At 35.9% G+C, this 19,360-nt stretch overlaps 1 protein-coding gene across 4 annotated transcripts in view; it reads right to left on the reverse strand.

Moving 5' to 3' along the window:
• Ctnna1 (catenin alpha 1) overlaps positions 1 to 19,360 on the reverse strand; it is a 173,494-nt gene that overhangs the window by 96,393 nt on the left and 57,741 nt on the right. For all 4 annotated transcript variants that reach the window (XM_058584297.1, XM_058584299.1, XM_058584296.1 and 1 more), the window contains 4 exons: positions 15,338 to 15,504; positions 14,686 to 14,805; positions 6,663 to 6,932; positions 3,693 to 3,896 (listed from right to left, as the gene is read on the reverse strand). In XM_058584297.1, the coding sequence (XP_058440280.1) occupies positions 3,693 to 3,896; positions 6,663 to 6,932; positions 14,686 to 14,805; positions 15,338 to 15,504 (761 nt within the window). The remainder of the gene's footprint in view (positions 1 to 3,692; positions 3,897 to 6,662; positions 6,933 to 14,685; positions 14,806 to 15,337; positions 15,505 to 19,360) is intronic.

A 19,360-nucleotide genomic window follows, 5' to 3' on the forward strand; every position in this document is an offset into this window, starting at 1 on the left:
TAGTTAGCTACGGAGTCAAAACTACCTAACTACCCTTCAACTCTTCAAACCATAATACCAATGGAAACATTAATGCTCTGGTCTCCTGACCCTTTGGAGCCTTTGTAAAGAAATCTGATCTTCACTTGAGGAATTAAAATTTTACTCCAACCTGATCTAAGCTATCTCATTCACTAATTGCTATTTCAGATTATTTAATTTTTTTTTTCTAAAAATACCATCTGTATAATAAAAGATTATGGAAATTGAAGTAAACTACTCAGATCCTTGCCACCCTCCTAGAATGCAAAGCCCATAAGGGCAAGATCGTTAGCTTTTTCTTCCAATATGGTATCCTGAGCACTGTGAATATCCAAAATTGTTCATTTTATTCACTTTCCCAAGTCAGCATGAGTTCATTAAGCATGCTTTTACTGAGTACCTCTTCTAGAATTATACTAACCATGAAAGTATAATTTTAGATTTCAGTCTTCCAATAGCTTAAAACCTTTTTGCAGAAATAACATGGGAAAAGGAAATATAATTAAGAGAAAGTTCAAGGAAGTACATAATTAGGTACAAAACTTCAAGCACCAAAGAAATAATGTAAGATGGTTCAATTTGAAATGACAAGAGATGGGAGGAAATGTGGGAATTCGAGGAAGAGCAGATTAGAATTAAACAGGAAGAAAGGGAATCTCAAGAATACAATGAACAATGTCCTACTGAAGACATGAGCTTGGCTTAGCCTAAGCAGGCCAAATGAGGGAGGGAAACAGAGAAAGTGAGGAAATCTTCAAGTAAGGCAATGGTAATGGATAGAAATAAACAAATAGAATAAACAGAGCAGCTTCTCTACCTCAGTTACAAAATGGAGTCACCTGAAAGCTTTTGAAATGCTGTTATATCTGGACCCTGATCCAGAGATTCTGAATTCGTTGGTCTGGGGTATAACCCAGACATCAGGATTTTTTTTTATTGTTGTTGGCGGCGTTGGGGATTGAACCCAGAGCCTTAGGCATGCAAGGCAAGCACTCTACCAACTGAGCTTTATCCCCAGCCCCCAGACATCAGGATTTTTAAGGTTCCCCTGGAATTCTAATGTGCATCACTGCCTCATAAGAAAAACTAGTGGAACTTGGTAACTGATACAACAGAAGGAAAAACAAAAACTCAAGAGATTATGACAAGAATATGTCTATAAAAATGATATTAATGAGAGAATCCAAAGAATGAAACAGTGCAAATAGGTCAGCCTTTCTAGACTTTATCACTTGGTCTACATAGATCCCCATAATGAACAAGTCAGCATGAGCTCATTAAGCATGCTTTTACTGAGTACACTGCTTTGCATGTGTTTCACATTGAGTATGTGAACTGAGTTACAGGCAGAGATGGCCAGTTATGTTCTGATTGTCACTAGAGAGTCTGTTTCTAAATGCTTCACAAATAAGCAAAAAATCTATCCTCAGTTGCTTCTGTTTCTTCAGACCCTTTTACCACTCTAAGCTCTCTTCTGAGTGAATATCATTGCCTTCCCCTTTTATCCTCACTCCATTGCTTCTTGGAAGACTGAAGTTTCTTCATTTTACATAAATAAATAAAAAGGAAAGTAAAGATTCTTACCATTAGAGAAACATAACTGGAAACCAACTTCTAAAATACATTTCTGAATCTCAAGAAAATTTCTTTCAAGACATCCTCCACAGTACTTATATTTCAATAAGATACAACCATCAAGCATGGTTCAATTTTTTTTTTGCTTAAGAGTACTATATTAATTAGGGGCTGGGGTTATAGCTCAGCGGTAGAGCGCTTGCCTCGTACTTGTGAGGTACTGGGTTCGATCTCAGCACCATGTAAAAAATAAATAAAACAAAGATATTGTGTCCATCTTTATTTAAAAAAAAAAAAAAAAAAAGAGTGCTATATTAGAGGCTCCATGTTTTCAGTATAAATTAGTATTCCACAACTTTTCCTACATTTATAGTATGAAGACAAAGTACTACAGGGATTTGTATGACATTCTAGGGAAAAGCCAGAAAGTTACTCATGAATGGAGTAAATGGCCAGAGAGCCTGAGCAACCCCAGTACTAGTCTTATAGACGGGTTAGGAAGCTCTGCAGATTTACCACATCCTCTTCCTCACCAAAGGTTGTTTTTCAAAGCAGTTTCCTAATCATAACTGTATTGGGCACTTCTGCACCACTTCCAGCATTACGCAGAACAACAGATTACTGATCCATATATATACTATGAGTCCTTGCTCTCCCATTTATGACTCCATCAACTGTAAGCCATTCTTCAACCCATCATTTTTTCATATTTTCTAATTTTCAAGCATTAATATGGATTTTTAAATGTGCCCTACATTTCCAATGACTTATCACTTTTTCCCTTTTATCTACTAAATCTCTATGATCGAAACATAGCAATGATTTAAAATGATTCAATACACTTCACTAATTTCACAATACAGTAGAAACAGAATAAACACAGGAAGGCATTCATCTTCACCCTAGGAATTCCATCATGACTCAACATTACCCATTCAAACAAGAAGTATTCCAAATGAACAAATGAAAAAAGGATCAAGGTCTTTCTCCAAAGAGTTATAAATAGGCAAAACAAAACCTGTAGTGATGACAGCTAACTTGCATTTTCCATTTTCTCTTTAAGATAACTTTTTATAACCAGATGTGGCACACACCTGTAATCCCAGCAACTCAGAAGGCTGAGACAGGAGGATCACAAGCTTGAGGCCAGCTTCAGCAATTCGGCAAGCAATTTAGTGAGACCCTTTCTCAAAATGAAAAATAAAAAGAGCTGGGGATGTGGCTCAATAGTAAAGTACCCCTGGGGTAAATTCCCAGTACCAAAAAATGTTTTTGAATAATTTTATATAATTTTTATTTAACTTATTCCTTCCTTATATCAGCAAATTATTGGGTACTTGATCTAAACTACAGTGCCTTAAGTTAACATTAAATAACTGAACTGGAAGACAAAAATATGTGAGAAGGAAAAAGAAAGACAGGATAACAGAGAAAAACCAACAAGTACAATATATTCTATGGCAAAAAAAAAAAATCAAGTGTCAAATTTCACAGCACTGTTTTTAATTACAAACCTTAAAAATTCAAAAACATTACCCAGTCTGCCTCATATGGCTCTATTTTAAAAATTATGCATGCTTACAGAATTCTATATGGTTCATGAAAAAAGTTTCATAAACCACAAACATTTAAGAAATGGATTTTCACCATTTCCTCTTGCCCAAACTTATCTGACCATCGAGTTACAATAAGGAAATTTTAGTGGTATAGAAGGTCATTATCCTTAGAAAATTCATGCTGAAATGGGTGGAGGTGGAAAATCAATGTATGCAAGTTACTTCCAAATGTTTCAGAGAAAACAAGGGTGTATTTGTTTTATACACACAAGCAAATGGCCTACACATTAATTGGTGAATCTAGATAAAGGATATATAGGTACTCACTATATGATTTCTTTAAGTATAAATTTTTCCATATAAAACTATGGGGAGGAAAGGGTGACTTAGAAAATTATTTAGCCACTCCTTGAAAAATCTCACCCATCCCCAAAAAAAGGAATATTTGAAATTAATAGTTAATACATCTCATATTCACCATGTTATAGAAAATTCCTGAGATACAACTATCTTACTTTAAAGAAAGATTCTGACACTCACATTGCCCATGTACTCTGAGAGCAGGTCCTGCAGGGCCTGGCGGACAGCATTGCACTCTGCCACGATCCGCTCACGACGGTCATCACGTGTGCAGGACGAGTCAGCCATCAGGGCAGCTCCACTAATGATGCTTTCCAGGCGCTCCTCCAAGGAAGGCCTAAAGCGCTCTTCACTGAAGCTCAAGGGGTCCACTATGATTTGTTTCTGTCAAGAAAGTATTATTGAATATGAATGCTCATCTCTGTTCCCTTTATCATTCAAGGTAAGGGAAAGTGTTTAGGAATATCAAGATTTAATTCTAATACCTAATAGAAAGTTATTCTTCTTGGTAGCTAAAGGGCCATCCTATAAGTTGGTCTATAATAAATCACTTTTCAAAAAAGGCACTATCCAGCCAAGCAGTCTGGGTAAGGTATACCACAAATGCAAATACAACTGTATCATGTCCACACTACTTTTTCTAAACAGCTATAGGTCAGTCTGTATTAGTAATTCATATTATCAAATAAGAATTATAAGGAAAATAATTTATCTTTCTTACATTCAAAGTATAAAACTGCTACATGAGTAGCAAAATTGTTCTACACAAAAATATTTAAAAATAAAAACAAAATTTACTTCTGTCACCAAAATTTCAGAAAGAAATGCATTTATTAAAATTAATTTCCATCTACTTCTCTCCTTATACATCTAATCAAGATTTATAAACAATTTGGTCTCAAATGTATCCTATTGTGTCTAAATTAGAAACTTTCCTCCTCAAAGACCACAAGTACACTAAGATAGCAAGAAGTATAATTGCTCCACTAAAAACAAATTGTTGTCATCTCCCCTTCCCTCCTGACTCCACTTAAACACAGTTTTGCCAGTGAGTGTGGTCTAAATACAAGTAAGCTACAGGTGCAAGTTCGATCATCTATGTCCCCACTTGATACAATTTACACTCACAATGGTAACCATCTGTGCAAATTACTTTGGGTTTAATTTTTCTTTATAAGGATTATGTCCTTATTAATTTCAATTTAAATGCCAATTTTTTTCCTACAAAAAGCTTGATGTTTTCAAATGAGTAAATATTTTTTCCTTTCCTTCCAAAGAAACCTCAGTTTTAAAATTGAACATGTAATACTTTAAATTTATTATTAATCCACACATTTTACTTAACCATTTTTCTTACCAAATTTGCATAACAGGATTTCTCTGATTAAAAACTGAATACAAAATACTTTCTGGCCAATAGAAATGAAGAATGGATGATCATAGAATTGTAATACAATCGTGGAGCCACAATGAGCCTCAGATCATTTAGGACAAACCCTCATTTACAAATGAAGAAACGGTGATTCTAAGAAATTAAGTGGTTTCTGCTATTATATTACAGATATTACTTAATAATTTAGGGTAAAATGTGACCCCTACTAACTTGAAAGAGATAAATACCTAATACTGTCAAACTGGAAGAGGAGAAAACAACAGTTCCAGTAAGTTATAGGTGCAGCCTAAGAGTTCCTTATAAATGGGTATTTTATTTCATGTTTAAGGGTCCAGGGTAAAATTTCAATTCTAATATCATGGTCTTTAGGCTTAACACTGCCTTCACGCTTCATGAAAAGACCATCCTAAATCAACCATGCACACCAGCAAGGATCAGTTACACAAGCCTAAAGGATAAGACAAAGCCTAAAGGATCAGACAAAGAAAACATTAAGGCAAAGAAAAAAATGTTAAAAACAAAATACACTCCCCTTGTATTGATTCTATAACCTGAATATTTCTATTCTGAAAGGACACTGGTTTCCTTTACCTTAATTTTAAAAAAAAGAAAAATTACCCCACCAATTGGGTTTAAAACAAAACAAAATACCCTTTAAAAAAAGAAATCTTAAACTGCTGCCATCTACTGGAAGCCATGAAGCAGTATGGGTAGGAATTAAAAACAAAACCCACCAAAGAAGTTAATGTCATATACACAGGGCTGTATATACACACAATATGTGGTATTATGCTAATTTCAAAATCTGCTTCCACTTGATTAAATTTTATGTTCATGATTCAAATTAAAGTTACTGAGAAGTACATCTAGGCAGACAAATAAGATTAAGATGGCAGCAGTCACTATGATATATCTGTATACCCCACTAGACCATGATCTCTTAGGGGACAAAACCTCTGCACACATTGCTGCTCTATTTCCAATATCTTCATGAATCTTCCAGAAGGTCAAAATCTTGGATCAAATGAACTAGATTCATATCCTCAATAAAGAATGATCTTGGGACTGGGGCTCATTGATAGAGTGCTTGCCTAGCATGTGTGAGGCACTTCGTTCAATTCTCAGCACCACATATAAATAAATGAATAAAATAAAAGTCCATCAACATCTGAAAAGAAAATTAAAAAATAAAAAAGAATGATCTCATAGCCGGGTGCAGTGTAACACATCCTTAATCCTAATGACTGAGGAGGCTGACGCAGGAGGATCACAAGTTTGAGGCTTTCCTCAATAAGTAAGGGAGGCCCTCAGCAACTTAGTGAGACCTTATCTCAAAATAAAAAGGGCTGGAGGTCTGGGGTTGTAGCTCATTGGCAGAGCACTTGCCTAGCATGTGTGAGGCACTGGGTTGGATTCTCAGCACCGCATATAAATAAATGAATAAAATAAACGTCCATCAACAACTAAAAAAAAATTTTAAGTGGGGGGAGGGGAAGCTGGAGATGTAGCCCTTGGGTTTACTTCTCAGAACCAAAAAAAAGGAAGAAAAAAAAAAGAAGAAGAAGAATGACCCCATAGGAAATATACTTGTTGCAAAAAAGAATCCCGAAATCCAATCCAAGCTAAGAAAAAAGATAAATGCTTTAAATCAAGTTATGATTAAGTAGACTGATGATTCTTCTACTTATATCACAAATCTAAGTGTCATCTTTTGCATACTGGTGAGAGTCTGAAGTTTCCTCTCAAGTGTAACTTACATCAAAGTTATTGAGAGCATATGCCAATTCTCCTCCTCCTCCACCCTGATGCTGGGAGGCATCATCTGATGCTGTAGATTGGGCTGCATTGGAGATGCCTGTGACTGCCTGTTGAAGCTGCTTGTATATCAAATCCCGGTTGGCCTTATAGGCTGCGACATCCGGATGTTGTAGGCATGCCTGGGATGCAGTATAGAGGATCGGAACATTTTTCTGCAGGATTCCTCTAGCTGCGGCCATCTGATCACGATGGCCCACATCTTTCAGTTCCTACAAGAGTAAAATAAGAAAATGGAGCATTCTTTATGTGGGTTAGAGTCACATGAAAATTTGCTGGTACAGGCAGTAAAGTTAAGAGTTCTACCTATCAGACACATTACTTTCATTAACAATCTAACTTGAATTATTTTCATTAACAATCTGACTTGAAAGTTAAGCACAAAGGAACCAGTATGAGTTAATATGTTGTGTTTGGGCTTTAGAATCACAGAAATCTGGATTTAAATATCCTAGTCTACTTTTTCCTGGCTATTGTGACCTTATTTTACACTTTGTGCTCAGTTTCTCCCTCTGTAAAATATGAGCAGTAACAGAAGCTCTTTTGTTGTTTGGGGGAATAAATGGGATAATGCATGTAAAGCACCTAGCATAGCACAGTAAAAACATAATACTACTCAGCATCTTGATTATAATTATACATAGATATGTGTACCTATTCCAGCAAACCAAAATATAAAAATCATTTTGACACACATTTAAACAAAGTAAGATAATAAGGATTTGTTAAGTTACACAAGTCAATTAGAAGAGTTTGGGGGCGCTGGGGTTGTGGCTCAGCGGTAGAGTGCTCGCCTAGCATGTGCAAAGCCCTGGGTTCGATTCTTAGCACCACATAAAAATAAGTAAACAAAATAAAGGCATTGTGTCCAACTACAACTAAAAAGTAAATGTTTAAAAAAAAAATAGAAGAGTTTGGGGAAATCTGAAGCAGAATAACATAGTTATATGTGAACTATGCGAAACCACCTAGGTGAGGATATACCCAGTTATTCTCACAAGTACAGAACTCCTCTCCCCTTTGATAACCCAAAGACTAAGACACAAGACACAGAACCCTAAAACACAGAACCAAACTTTCCTTACCCAATAAAATTCAGCAGTACACAAGTCATTAAATCATAAAGTTGAGGTTCATATGCTCCATTATTTTAATCCATGATTATAATATTCTGAATAGATATAGTCTTAAGTGAAAAATATCCTTTTCTATTTCCTGTACCCCATTATTGATCCAACAAAAGAATCTGAGGTTTCTGGCATCCTTACCATTGATGGTATCTACTGGGTAGGCTGAGAACATATGCAAAGCAACAGTTAAGTGATATCGACAATAAGCAAGACCAGAAGGAGGCATTTCTGTATCCCATTGTTACTGGAAATTACTCAAAGAGGAAAAAAAAAAAAAGGTTCTTGGGCCGGCTGTGGTGGTACACACCTATAATTCCAGCAACTTGGAAGGATGAGGTAGGAGGACTGCAAGTTCAAAGCCAATTCAGCAACTCTGAGAGGCCCTAAGTAACCCAGCGAGACCCTGTCACTAAATAACGAAAGCGCTAATCAACTCAGTGAGACCCTGTCTCTAAATAAAATACAAAATAGGGCTGGGGATATGGCTCCGTGGTTGAGTGCCCCTGAGTTTCAATCTCTGGTACCCAAAAAATAAATTAGAATCCTGTGGTCTAGTTTAGCTTTCATGATTCCTCAACTTCACCAATCCAGTTATGATTCAAACCGACTCAGGAATAGCCAAACAGAAAACATAGAGGAAAGAACTCAAATTAACAATCCAGTCCATTCAATGACCAGGAAGTAGAAGCTATCTTCTCATCAGAGTATAATATTATTTCTACCCAAGTGAAAGTTTCTTCTTATTTCCCTATTTAACAAGATAAAATCATAGCCACAGATATATTTGATCACATCTCGTCTTGTATTCAAAAGATCATATTTACAGGTACAAAATAATATACCTGTTCAAATTTTTGGAAAAATAACCATGCAAAGCAGAGTTTATAGAAAGAAGAGGCATTACGTTCTTCCAAATATCAAATAAGTTGTCCTTAGATGGGTGAATGAAATATGAACATTAAAACACTAAGTTCCTAGCATGCTGGAGACCCAGAGTTGACAGCATGAGTCAGCATTGGTCCTCCTTACAGAAACCAAGGTTAATGTTAGCTCAATTTGAACTTTGCCATCACCTTTACACTTTGCTATGGTTTGAATGTATTCCTCCAAAAGTTTACATGTTGAAAACAATCTCCAAAATCATATGTTAATGCTATTTGCAGGTGAAGCTTTTGAGAGGTAATCAGGATTGAATGAGGTCATGAGGGTTTTAATAGGAGAGAAAAAGAGATCCAAGCTTTCTCTTGATAAGAGATACCTTCTTCCATGTTAGAATGCATCAAGAAAGCCCTCAGTAGATGCTGAGCAAATCAACTGGGACCAAGCTCTTGGATTTCTCTGCCCCCAGAACTACCAGCTAAATAAACATCTATTCATTGTAAATCACCCAGTATGTAGTATTCAGACACAACAGAAAATGTATTAAGATACCCTTACAGTCAAAGTAGAGCCTAGAGGCTAATAGAAATGCAACACTTCTAGTTAGCAAACAATATTTTAGCCCAAGAAAGTAACAAATTAGAGCCACACTTAGAATCCCACTCCAGGATAGATCTGCAGTATAGCAAGTAGTCTGTTTATACATTTGTTAAACAAATAATTATTAAGAAATACTAGGGCCTGGGTTGTGGTTCAGCAGTGCAGTGCTCACCTAGCATGTGTGACGCACTGGGTTTAATCCTCAGCACCCCATATAAACAAATAAAATAAAGGTATTGTGTATGCCTACAATTAAAAAAAAAAAAAGAAAGAAGAAATACTAAGTCTAGGCAATGTTCTAGGCACTAGGGATTCTAGGAGCAATAAAACAGACAAAATCCCTGTTCTTAAGTGAGACAGCTTAGGATCAAATCCTAGATCCACTACTTACTAAGTGAAAAACCTTGCCAGATTACAGAACCTCTGTGTGTTACAGTTCCTTCATTTACAAAAATTAACATGTGAATAATTATAGTATCTGCCTATTTACTACTTTCTTAAGATTAAATTCATGGGGGCTGGGGATGTGGCTCAAGTGGTAGCGCGCTCGCCTGGCATGCGTGCGGCCCGGGTTCGATCCTCAGCACCACATACAAACAAAGATGTTGTGTCCACCGAAAAATAAATAAATAAATATTAAAAAAAAAAGATTACATTCAGTTTGTGTTTATAAAGGATTTGTAATAGGGCTGAGGATGTAGCTCAGTGGTAGAGCACTTGCCTAGAATGCATGAGGCCTTAGCTTCAATCCCAAGCACTGCAAGGGGTGTGGGGGGGGGATACCTTATAACAGTGCTTGGCACATAGTAAACACTTGCTTAGAGTTACTAATGAATAACTCTAACAAAATGTTTTATTCTAATATTATTGTCAACAATGTCATCATGACTACCATGCCATATCCAAAACCAAAAAAGGTAAATTCCAGAAAGCACGTGGACCTTATGAGGTTTTCTTTAATAGGTAGCTGTTGTTAAATGATACTAGGGCAGTTAAGAGAGCCACACAGTCTTGAGGAAATACTCCCTTTTCCTGGACAAAGTGCCTACAAAGATGAAAGGCTCAATTAGGAAGCAAATTATCACATAACATTTCTGGGGAGAAAAGAAAAAGTCAAGCGAACACAGACCAATGGAAGCATACAGCAGAAAAAAAATTCTATTAGAAAACACAGTGTGAGAAAACATGACCAGTTATTGAAGGAAACTAGCGGATAGTATCCAAATGCAGCTGAATATGGAAATATCCAGAGTGAAGTTTCCAACAAGCTGGGCCCTTAAGATAAAATGAACAGAATTTTAATTCACAAGAAAAGAACTAGGAATACACATGAAGTATAGGAAAACCACAAGGCTATTAGGTCACTTAAGTCTGAAGGGACATGAAGCAGCAACAGTTACCAGAATCCAGGGTGCAGGAACCCAGGAACTTTGGATCTACCCAGGGCCACCAGCAGGTAGGGGGTCTATGAAAAACACCCCAACTTCACTCTCCTATCTCCTTTAACCTCCTGCTTATGCTCCCACTGGCCAAACCTAACCAGGAATAACAGGGCAAAAGGAGCCCATTGATGCATCCAGACATGGTAGATCCCAGGGCAGAAAATAGGGTGAACAATGATAAAAACCAGGATATTGAGGGACATATAGGCCTGTTGGGCATGTTGCCAGAGGATTAATATCTAGAATATATATAAAGAACTAAAAAAAAAAAAACTAAACACAAAAAAACTCAAATAACCCAATTAATAAATGGGTAAACGAATTAAACAAACACTTCTCAAAAGAAGAAATACAAATGGCCAAAAAAAAAAAAAAATCATGAAAAAATGTTCATCATTAGCAATTGTGGAAACGTAAATCAAAACTACACTGAGACTTCATCTCTCACCTGACAGAACAGCAGTCATCAAGAATACAAACAATAATAAATGATGAAGAAAAAGAAACACCTTTACACTGGTGGTGGGATTGTAAATTAGTACAACCACTATGGAAATCAGTGTAAAGGTTCCTCAAAAGACTAGGCATGGAACTACTATATGACCCACCTATACCATTCCTCAATACTTATTCTAAGAATTAAAGTCACCATACTTTAGTGATACATCATAGCATCACAATTCATAATAGCCAAACTAGAGAACTAGTTTAGGTGTTCATCAACAGATAAATGGATAAAGAAAACATGACATATATACCCAATGGAGTTTTATTCAGCCATAAAGAAAAATGAAGTGTAATTTGCACAAAAACAGATGGAACTAGAGACCATTATGTTACATGAAATAAGCCAAACTCATAAGGTCAAGGGTTATATGTTTTCTCTCATATGTGGAAACTAGAGGGGGAAAAGATTTTAAAAAGGTGGTGGTAGGAATCTTAGGAAAATCAAAGGGAGATGAGTAGAGGAGAACAACTGGGGTTGGGAGACAAGGAAGGAGGGGGTAAGTGCTGGGGGAACAATCAAGGCCAAAATATACTGTTATATTGTGTGCAAGCATGAATGTGTAACAACAAATTCCACCATTATGTACAAATTATAATACACATAATATACAAAGGAAAAAACAGCATAGGTATGTATATATGTGCACATTTCAGATTCAGGGTGAGTTTATGAGGGCTTCTAGGTTGTTTGCACAAAGAGAGACATATAAAAAAAATCTTTTATTCTCATCGGACACATTGATATATGCAAATATCACACTTAGAACATCTACACCCATCTAGCAACAGGTACACTAAAGATAACATGTTGAAAAAAATGTCCAGATTTTCTCAGCAAAAAAACAATCTGTGAGGTGAACAGAGAGCCTACCTACATCCTGGGAGCAAATCTTTCCCCCTCACACATCAGATAGAGCACTAATCCCTAGGGTATATAAAGAACTTAAAAAGCTAAGCACCGAAATAACAAATAACCCAATCAATAAAGGGACCAAGGAGCTGAACAGATACTTCTTAGAAGAGGACATACAATCAATCAACAAATATATGAAAAAATGCTCATCATCTCTAGCAATCAGAGAAATGCAAATCAAAACTACTCTAAGATATCATCTCACTCCAGTCAGAATGTCAGCTATTATGAAGACAAACAACAATAAGTGTTGGCGAGGATGTGGGGAAAAAGGTACACTCATACATTGTTGGTGGGACTGCAAATTGGTGCAGCCAATATGGAAAGCAGTATGGAGATTCCTTGGAAATCTGGGAATGGAACCACCATTTGACCCAGCTATTCCTCTCCTCGGACTATACCCAAAGGACTTAAAAATAGCATACTACAGGGACACAGCCACATCAATGTTTACAGCAGCACAATTTACAATAGCTAAACTGTGGAAACAACCTAGATGCCCTTCAGTGATGAATGGTTAAAAAAAAAAACGTGGCATATATACACAATGGAATTTTACTCAGCAATAAAATCATGGCATTTGCAGGTAAATGGATGGCATTGGAGAAGATAATGCTAACTGAAGTTAGCCAGTCCCAAAAAAACAAATGCCAAATGTTTTCTCTGATATAAGGAGACTGACTCAAAATGAGGTAGGGAGGGGGAATATGGGATGAATAGATGAATTCTAGATAGGGAAGACAGGAGGGAGGGAAAGGGAGGAGGTAGGGGATTAGCAAGGATGATGGAATGTGGTGGACATCATTATCCAAAGTACATTTATGAAGACAAGAATTAGGTGTCAACCTACTTTATATACAGAGATATGAAAAATTGTTGTATATATGTGTAATAAGAATTGTAATACAAAAAAACCCAAATATATACATAGACACGAATCAGCATGAACCCACTTTATACAAAGATATGAAAAATTGTGCTCTATATGTGTAATAAGAATTGTAATACATTCTGCTGCCGTGTATTTAAAAAAAAATAAAACGATTACAATTTTTCAACTTTTAATAAAATATGTACTTTGTGTATATTTGTGCATAGGAAATAGACAAATGGTAACTTTAGTACTGCTTTCATTATGAACATTGTTTAGTGGAAGCGATAAGTTTGGTTTCTAAGCAATAGGTTTAGAAGAAAGTTGATTTTTAAGTGAGGAAAAAAAAAAACAAGTTAAAGTCAATAGGGTTTCCCTCATATTATTTCTTCTTTATTCTGTTTATGAGTAAAATCATACAGCACTCATCTTTCTGTGCCTAGTGTATTTCACTTAGCATAATGATCTCCTGTTAACACTATGCTATGCACATGACACTATTTTGTTCTTTTTTATGATGGAGAGTATTAATCCATGTATATACTACATTTTCTTTATCAATTATTCATTTTACTGTTGGCTATTGTCAGTGAAAAAATACCCACTTCCTCTATTCAAGGAGTTAAGAGTTGGGTTTCCTGTACAGACAGTACAAGATATCCTAACTGATAAGAGTATTAGGTAATAATAACAATTCATCCTTTCAGAGATTGTTTTCTTTTAAATATGTTTTAGTTGTTGATAGACCTTTATTTTATTTACTTATTTATATACGTGGTGCTGAGAAGCAAACCCAGCACCCCACACATGGTAGGCAAGCACTCTACCTCTGAGCCACAACTCCAGCCTCTCAGAGATTGTTTTAATATAAGAAAAGTAGTTGCTGGGTAGGGGGTGTGGCTTGGTGGTAGAACACTTGTCTAGAATACAGAAGGCACTGGGTTCAATCCTTAGCACCATCCTTGAGGCGGGGAAGTAGAGTAAGTTTCATCAGTACTTAGGGAGTTATAAAAGAGCTGGATGGCAATGCATGTATCCTCCTTGCAGAACACAAACCTAAAATACAAAGTATCCAACAGAAAAGACAGAGGAAGGATTTCAAAGACCCCAACAGCAAAAATACCAAACAGGTTGTGGAACTTGAAAAAAATGAGAATAATGATCCACATGCCTCACACAACAAAAACTACTAGTAATGATTATAAGAGCCACTTTAAAAGTGATAATGCAGCAGGGAGGGTCTCAGATGTAGAGATAACTTTAATATGTTTTAACTTGTTTAGGTTTCCTAAAGATCTAAATTCTACTAATTCTACTAAAACTCACATTAATACTTGAACACATATAACAAAGGCCAATCACCTCCCCATATATATCTTCATTAAAAATGATAAACTACTTAAAATTTTCACAAAATTAAAATGAGAGAATAACATGAATACAACTTTATTATAATTATACTTCTGTTAAGAGCACAATACTGAACTGATACCTTAGATTAAATATTTTAATTAAACTGTATTAGCAGAGCAAGATAATGGTACCATCAGAAAACGTAGGCAAAATGGTTTTTTCCTCACTAAATATAAACAATTTTAAAATATCCCCAAATAATGACTGTACCTGTTGTCTTTTAGCTGCCATAATGTTCAGCTTATCAACTTCAGGTTTCAGGGCTTTATACTGTATTCCTAAGTCTTGTTCATTGCCAGCATTCCTCAGTTTCAAGATACCATCTTCTACCTATAAAACACAACCCCAAAAAACAAAAGTTCTGACTTACAAGTCTATTGATAATGATATGTATGGTATGGTATCTGAGAATATTTTTTAATTCCTTTTAACAACTACTCAAAAGCAATTCAAAGTTAAATCTCTTGAGCTGCTATGGACCTCCTATTACATGGATGCTTTACAAAAGGTAGAAAGGACATATAGTAATATTGGTCTCTATCTAAAAGTGTACAATTTAATGTATCTTAGTTTTTCAATTCTACCAATGCAAGGAAATGTTTAATCAGTACTGCAAAGAAGTCTAAACAATACCTTTGCTACAAGTTCTTCCTTAGAATCAAGACAACACTGGCTCATAGGAGGGCCCAGATCATATATACTTGAAAAAGTAGTAAGCATAAACTAAACAAAAACATGCATGGTCCATTTAGATAAACTTCAAAACCAAACTAAAACCTAAGAACTGATGAACTAAGAATGGCCACCATCAGCTTCACTATGATACACAAAGAACAAATTACAAACATAGGCCCATACTTACAACTTTCAGCTGAACAAGTAGTTTGTAGACATCTGCCATATCAGCCAAAATCAGCAGCCGGGTAACAGCAGAGAGCAAAGCTCGAGCTGCCCGAACCATATTGCCTCGCTTCACAGAAGAGCAGGGATCATCTGCAAACTCTCCTGCAGCACTCTTCATCAAATCTCCTGTTTTACAGAATGGGGGCAAAAAAAAAAAAAAAACTCAGCAGGGATTAAAATGAAGGGCTGATCAATATTTTAAAAAATAGTCCAAACTCTATATTTCACACAAGATTTTAGTATAGGGGTCATTTCTGTTGCTTGCTCTTCTTTCTTAAGTAACAACTACCATTGAAACAAGCACCCTCATGTGGTACCAATGAAAGCAAAATATCCAAAAAGTGACTTGCACTATTATCAAAAGACTTAAAAATATTTCTTCCCTTTGATCTAATGATAATATGCTTTTTCAAAAAGCTATTACTAAAGAAGTGGAAAAAAAAAACTAAGATTTGAAGGGGAGAGGAAAAAACACTAATCAAATGCAATCTACACCCACATCCACAGAATAATTCAGAAATACAACCACCACTAGGTATACCACCACACTTCCCTAACCATCCCAACTATCCAATTTCTACTTTCCTAACAAATATTCTTTGATATCTGAAAATTCAGAGTTCAGTCACTGATTCTTTCATTTCTCTTATAGCAAAACACTGACAATAGGTCAAATGCTCAACAATAAGAAACTAGTTAAGTAAATTATGGTGAGGCTACAACTATTATAAAAATATTAGCATATGAAAAATGTAAAGGTTTATGATATAATCTTAAGCAGAAAAATATGAAATTCCAAATGTATGTAATCTGTGGTGTGTTTTTTTTTTTAAAGAAAAAACTGCAGTGAAAAGGCAACTAAGAGTTATTACTAGGTTACATTCTGCCTCTTAATATTATTTTGTACTTATGAAACCAGGTTCTATAATAAACTGGTTATTGCATCTATAATTTTAAAAATTAAGCTTGAAACATAAAATAGACTTTATCATAGTTGTTAAGAATATCCAGGGCTGGGGATATATAGCTCAGTTGGTAAAGTGCTTTGCCTCCCATGCGCAAGGCCCTGGGTTCAATCCCCAGCACCACAAAAAAAAAAAAAAAAAAAAAAAGAATATCCAGCATAAGCTGAACTCACAATAGCTAAACTATAGAAACAACCTAGGTGACCTTCAAGAGATGAATGGATTTTTTAAAAGGGGGGGGGGGCGTAAAATGGAATATTACTCAGCCTTAAGGAAGAATGAAATTATAGCATTTGCCAGTAAAGGGATGGAGCTGTAGAATATCATGTTAAGGGCTGGGATTGTGGGTCAGCGGTAGAGCGCTCGCCTAGTACGGGCAGGACCCGGGTTCAATCCTCAGCACCACATAAAAAAATAAAGGCATTGTGTTGTGTCCATCTACACCTAAAAAATCAGGGGAAGAATATCATTACTTTAGATTAGAAAGAGAGGAGTTAAGGGAAGGAGGGGGTAAGTAGGTAGGAAGGATATGTGGGTAGGAACGATAATAGAATAAAACAGATATTATTAAAAAAAAAAAAAAAACAGACATTATTACTTTATGTACATATATGACTGCACAACCAATGTGATTCTACATGTATAATCAGAAAAATGAGAAATTATATCGATTTATGTATGATATATCAAAGTGCATAAACGTTTTCTACTGTCGTGTATAAGTAATTAGAATAAATTTTAAATTTTTTTTAAAAAAAGAATATACAGGGCTGGGGTTGTGGCTCAGCGGTAGAACGCTCGCCTACCTACCTCCTCAGCACCATATAATAAATAAATAAAATAAAGGTATTGTGTCCAACTACAACTAAAAAATATTTTTTTTTAAAAGTATATACAACATATACAATCCTGAGTTCAAGAATTTATTTACAAGGGGGACAGAAACAATAGAATGAATCAGATATTATGACCCTATGTACATATATGATTACACAATTGTAATTGTACTACATCATGTACAACCAGAAGAATGAGAAGTTAGACTCCATTTATGAATAATGTATCAAAATGCATTCTACTGTCATGTATAACTCTTTAGAGCAATTTTTTAAAACAAAAAAGAATTTATTTACATTATTTCCTGGAAACTTACACAAATTATACTTTGTTTTATTAATTTCTATTGATAAGCATTTCAGGTGATTATTATGCCTCCCTCCTCCTCCTCCTTTTTTTTTTTGTACCAGGAAGTGAACCCAGGGGCACTTAACCACTGAGCTACATCTGATCTTTTTTGTATTTTATTTAGAGACAGGGACTCACTGAGTTGCTCAGCGCCTCACTTCTGCTGAGGCTGGCTTTGAACTCGTGATCCTCCTACCTCAGCCTCCCAAGCTATTGGGATTACAGTATACGCCACTGTGCCTGGCTATACCTCCCTTCTTATAGCTGGAAGCACATAGAGGGCCAGGGCTATGTCTTGTCCACTGGTATTCTGATGGTAGTTGTATGGTGTTATCTTTGGGGTCTTGGAAAAGCACTTACTCTCTTTCTCTGCTGAGTATATCCACTGTAGATTAAAGCCTAAAAGCCATTCTCTTTCTCATTTCCATGTATTTTGTTTGTTTGTTTTATTTTAAGGGCCATTTTCAAAAAAGTAAACTATTTCTCAACACAAAAGAATTTCTATCAACTTTAGTTGTACAATATGAGCTTAGAAGGGGAAAAAAGTTACCTCCGATTCATACATCAATTAGACTTAAAAGCTCTATAGAATACTAAGAGTAAAGATAAGCTCTGCATATTTATCAGATCAGAAATAACTCATGATGAAGAACTCTGCAGATGAAAGGTTTTCCTATATCTGATATATGCCTCCCTTATATCTTTAAAAAGATACTGACATATGGCAATCATGTAAATTCATAACATTAACAATAATGTCTCACGGTATTTTAAAAAATGATTTATAGCTGGATGCAGTGTCGGACACCTGTAATCCGAGCAGCTTGGGAGGATGAGGCAGGAGGATCACGAGTTCAAAGCCAGCCTCAGTAAAAGGCCTTAAGCCGCTCAGTGAGACCCTGTCTTTAAATAAAATACAAAATAAGGCTAGGGATGTGGTTCAGTGGTTGAATGCCCCTGAATTCAATCCCTGGTGCCCCCCCCCCACAAAAAAAGATTTATTTATTCAACAAATATGAACACCCACCACACATCAAGGACTATATTAGGGACTAGCAGTATGTCCACAACAAACAGCCCATGCTTTCATAGGGTTCTATGAGATATCAAAGAAGGAAGCACTAACAACCAGTTTGGTGAAGAAGTAAAATGTTAACAGGTACATGGAAGGTATTCTGAACTGGACCCAACTTGCAAAAGATAGGAAGGATTTTGGCAGGAGAATTAAGAGTTACCACTTCAAGTAGAATGAACATAATAATGTGCAACATTAAATTAATTTTATCAATCATACAGAAAGTAGGTGGCATTAGCCCTTTTTAAGAATGAGGCAACTAGGGCTGGGGATATAGCTCAGTTGGTAGAGTGCTTGCCTTGCATGCAAAAGGTCCAGGGTTCAATCCCCAGCAACACACACACACACACACACACACACACAAAGGCAACTAATGCTTACACAGGTCAAATAACTTAATCCCTGTCACCAAACTAGTGAATCATAGACCAGGATTTGCAATGTCAATACTAACATTCTTAGATCCAAGCTGAGGAACACAATAAGATACAATTGGAACCTGAATTCTTTAATCTAACTGAAAAGTGAGGGCTGTATACAGGAGAGAAAGAAGTAATGGATAGAAAGGCCATGGACAAACAGAATTCAATAAAGAATCCTTGAGCTAGAGGAAGTCAAACTCATGGAAGGAGAAAATTAACCTAATCTTACATACAATAAACCTGACCAGAAAGAGGCATCAGAAAGCTGCAGTGGTGACCTAGGAAAGAGTAATAGAAAATTTTAAAGGCAGGGGTCAAAAGATCTATTAACTTTT

Source organism: Marmota monax, unplaced genomic scaffold (assembly GCF_021218885.2).
Source record: "Marmota monax isolate L192 unplaced genomic scaffold, Marmota_monax_Labrador192_F-V1.1 WCK01_AAM20220418_F8-fsc00006, whole genome shotgun sequence".
NCBI classification, from domain to species: Eukaryota; Metazoa; Chordata; class Mammalia; order Rodentia; family Sciuridae; genus Marmota; species Marmota monax.